Genomic DNA, 3,501 nt, shown 5'->3' on the forward strand with positions numbered 1-3,501 from the left:
GCGGACGCCAGGCCACCCGGCTAGGGGGGAGCAGGATGGACAGAGCCGCTGGGGCCAGGAACCGAGGCCGGTAGGGAAGGATGGACTCCCGGACCTGCCAGGACAGGCAGCCCAGTGACCACCCCAGCAGCAGCAGCAGCAATTGTAGCAGCAGCAAGAGTAATTGTGAAAGGGAAAGGATCCGGAGTCAGATGAAAATGGTGATCGGGCAACTGGAAGGCATCTTACAGGAGCTCAAGGAGGTGGCCAAGGAGCTCCGGGAGGTAGGAAAACCCCAGGGTGCCATCGCATCCCTGCTGCCGACCCCAAATGGGGGTGCCCTGTCCCCGTCCCCCTGCCTGACCCCTGCCTCCGGGGCCAGCTCAGCACCCGCAACCCATCGGGTATGCAATAGGATTTTCCAAAAGAGGGGGGAGAAAAAAATAGACACGCTTTGCAAAATTGCTCTTGACCTTGACACCAGGGTTTGCTCGGGGTCAGGGGGCCCGGCCGAAGCACCGGCCCTGCGGGTGCTGGTGGTGGGAGAAGCACCGTGGGGTCACGCAGTGGGGCTGGGGGAGCCAGTGCCATCGGCACCGTGCCACAGGCAGCTCTGCCTTGGGGGGAAGCTTGGGGGGTGTTTTCCAGGGAGCTGGATGGAGAGGGGATGGTGGGTCCCTCTGGCATTGCAGAGAGCACCAAAAATATGGCATCAGCCCTGGGTGCGATGAGGGGGGGTCCACAAGGCGGGCAGGGGGCCAAGACGACTGGCTGTCCCATAGCCTGGCTGTCAGGATCCATTGCTCCTGCAAAAAAAAACTGTCAGGGTCCATTGCTCCTGCAAAAGAAAAAAAAATATATATATACACATAGAAAGTGTAGCTGGAGTTTCCTCCCAGTGAGGAGGCACGGCAGAGTCGGTTTGGTGGGGAATTTAATATTTCTATGGCTCAGGTGTTTGGGCCACACATCTCCAAGGTGGAGAGGAAGGGGATCTGGATGGGGCTGGTAATTTAGGACATCTCCGCAGGCGACGGGGGAAGTGGTGGACGGAAAGCGTGCGGTTAGCCTCGAGCACGGCGTGGCAGCTTGCTTTTGCAATAGGGCAGGCGGGCGTTTGCATCCTCTCCGTGGCCTGAGCCAAGCACGGGGTTATATCCAGAGCCGTGCGAAACTTTGTCTCCCCCCAGGTAGGGCAGAAATTGGTGGAGGTTTTGCCACGGGGCCACCATGGAGCAGCCCCGCGTGGATCGGTGACATTTGGGTGCCACCGAGAGAGCGCTGATGCAGGCGGACCAACGTCATCCTCAGCACAGATGTGGCCGTGGTCAGGGAGGTGACATCTTCCAGCCTGAAGCATCCCCTGGCATGCAGCGTCCTCCTTTGGGATGGCTCCGCTCGGTCCAGGAGAATTTTAGGGAGGCCGTCCCGCCGGGAAAGCCAGCACCGGAGGGATGCCACGTCCCACCATGCCACCCCACTGGGTCCCCACGAGGGCTCGACCTGGCCACGGCATCCCTAGAGATTTTCCTTTCTCTCATGGCTTTGCGGGTCCTTCCTGCAGCAGAAAGCAAACCCGGCCACCCAAAGCAAAAAGCCCCCCCACCCCGATTCCCACAACGCCAACGGGGGGAGCCCAAAATCCCTTCCACAAATCTCTGATGATTAAAAACAGACATAATAGTAATAATTGGGAGGCAGAGCTATTTTCCATTTAGCCCGAGCTCACTTCATGCTCCTCCAGGAGCTTAAAGAGGCCTTTCAAGGGAGGATGATGGCAATTGGCCCCTTTTATTGAGCCTATGGATTTAAGGCCAGGCAGGACCACCACCATCATACGAGCATCCCTCCTGCCGAGGATGTGGAGGGATAAGGACTACCGGGATGGGACAAGTCTCTGACCGTTTCACGGCTGAGGCTGGGTTGTGCTTCCCACCAAGCTTCGAGTGGCTCCACAAGGTCCCCGTCCAGCTCTTGGGGCCAGAAGGACCTTGAGCATCCCTGCAGCATCCTTGGTAGGCTGCCCAAGTCAGGTTGTACCAGCCTGTCTCGGAGCAGAGAAGAGGAGTAGGTGGCCTGAGGACACAGGGGAGGGGTAAAGGGCTCTCAGCATTCCCTGTGGAGGTGTTTTGGGAAGCAGACTTAGAGGAGGGTGGAAGAGCTGAGCGCAACAGGTTCCTGTGCTTTGAGGAGCAGAGGGTGGCCAGAGGACACCCGCCCTCTGCCCCTTACCCCAGGGACACCCTGCTCTTGGGGCAGGGAGAGGGTCCATGCCCCATGAGGTGGCTTCTCCAGTTGTTGTTGGGAAGCACTGCCTGGAGATGATTTTTCCATGGAGCTGGCACATCCCTAAGCACCAGTGACCTCCCAGGCTGTGTCCATAGCTGCCCTGGAAGAGCCCCTCACGTCATGGGACAACATGGCCAGGTCAGCGTAGAGCCAGCCATGAGGTGTGTCCTAAACTTCAACCACTCTCAACTCCTACAACATACCCATATAACTTTGCAGCAATTAGCTGAATTTATACAAAGCAGCATAAAACCGAGTACAAGAGCAGGCTCCAGAGCTAAAACACACCAGTCCAACCAGGCTAGACTGGGCTCCGGTGACTCCAAAGAAACAGGTCTGGTTTTCCCCAAACCAAGCAGATGCTGGGCATTAAAGGCTTTGGAAATTCAACCCCTTGCCTTCTTAGATCACTCAGAGCAAGCTTGATGGGAGCACGTTACGTGGAAATCTCTTTCAAGCCCACCCAGAAAAGTATGCGGTAGACACCAGGCTGGCAAATCATTAAGTTCTAGGATATTGGTGAAAGAGAAGTAAAAAAAAAGCCCTTGTGATTGTCTACCTTGCAGATAGTGATGCTCTTCCTCGGCTGGCGGTGAGGGCCAGGACATGGGGACAAGGCTGGGAGACAGGCAGCCCTGCAGCTCCAGGCAGGGACTGATGGCCCCGAGCCTAAACGGGCATGGGGGGGGGGGTCCTAGGAGGGGCTGCTCAGGGTCATTAAAGCCCATTAGTGCCTGCAGGGCCCTGGCACTTGTGAACCTGGTGTATTCTCCAATGGAGATGCCAAGGAGGCTTTGGAAATGTCCATCCCTGCGGCCACCTCCTCTGCTTGGCGCTTTGCCGGTGGGTTGGGGCACGGGGCTGGACGTGCTCGGTGAGGGCAGCGGTGGACCCAATCCTGCTGCACCAGAGGCACCTGCGGAGCCAGAAAACCTTCACTGGGTGATGCTGGACCTGCTCCTTCCAGGTTCTCCTTGCAAGAGGAGCTGGGTACCAGGACTTCGCAGGTCTGGAAGAAGCAGACAGGTCATAACCACCTTGACAAAAAACAACCCCCGAAGCCATCAAAACCCCTGTGTGGGCACAAGGGCTTTCACCCAGGGATGATTCCTGCTCTGAAACCACTCGCCAGCTCCAGGCACAGCTGGCTCTGGCTCACATAGGGCTTTTCTCCCAGGTTGTCCCTGCTTCAGCAGAGATTTTGATTTCCAGACTCAGCCGGGATTGCGGGCT

General features: G+C 57.5%; 1 protein-coding gene across 1 annotated transcript in view; it reads left to right on the plus strand.

Annotated features, from left to right (window-relative positions):
* LOC103913423 (chromosome unknown open reading frame, human C15orf59) overlaps positions 1 to 3,501 on the plus strand; it is a 14,557-nt gene continuing 11,056 nt past the window's right edge. The window contains exon 1 of the mRNA XM_009319913.1: positions 1 to 263. Within this exon, the coding sequence (XP_009318188.1) occupies positions 81 to 263 (183 nt within the window). The 5' untranslated portion in view covers positions 1 to 80. The remainder of the gene's footprint in view (positions 264 to 3,501) is intronic.

This window comes from Pygoscelis adeliae, unplaced genomic scaffold (genome assembly GCF_000699105.1).
Source record: "Pygoscelis adeliae isolate BGI_AS28 unplaced genomic scaffold, ASM69910v1 Scaffold303, whole genome shotgun sequence".
NCBI classification, from domain to species: Eukaryota; Metazoa; Chordata; class Aves; order Sphenisciformes; family Spheniscidae; genus Pygoscelis; species Pygoscelis adeliae.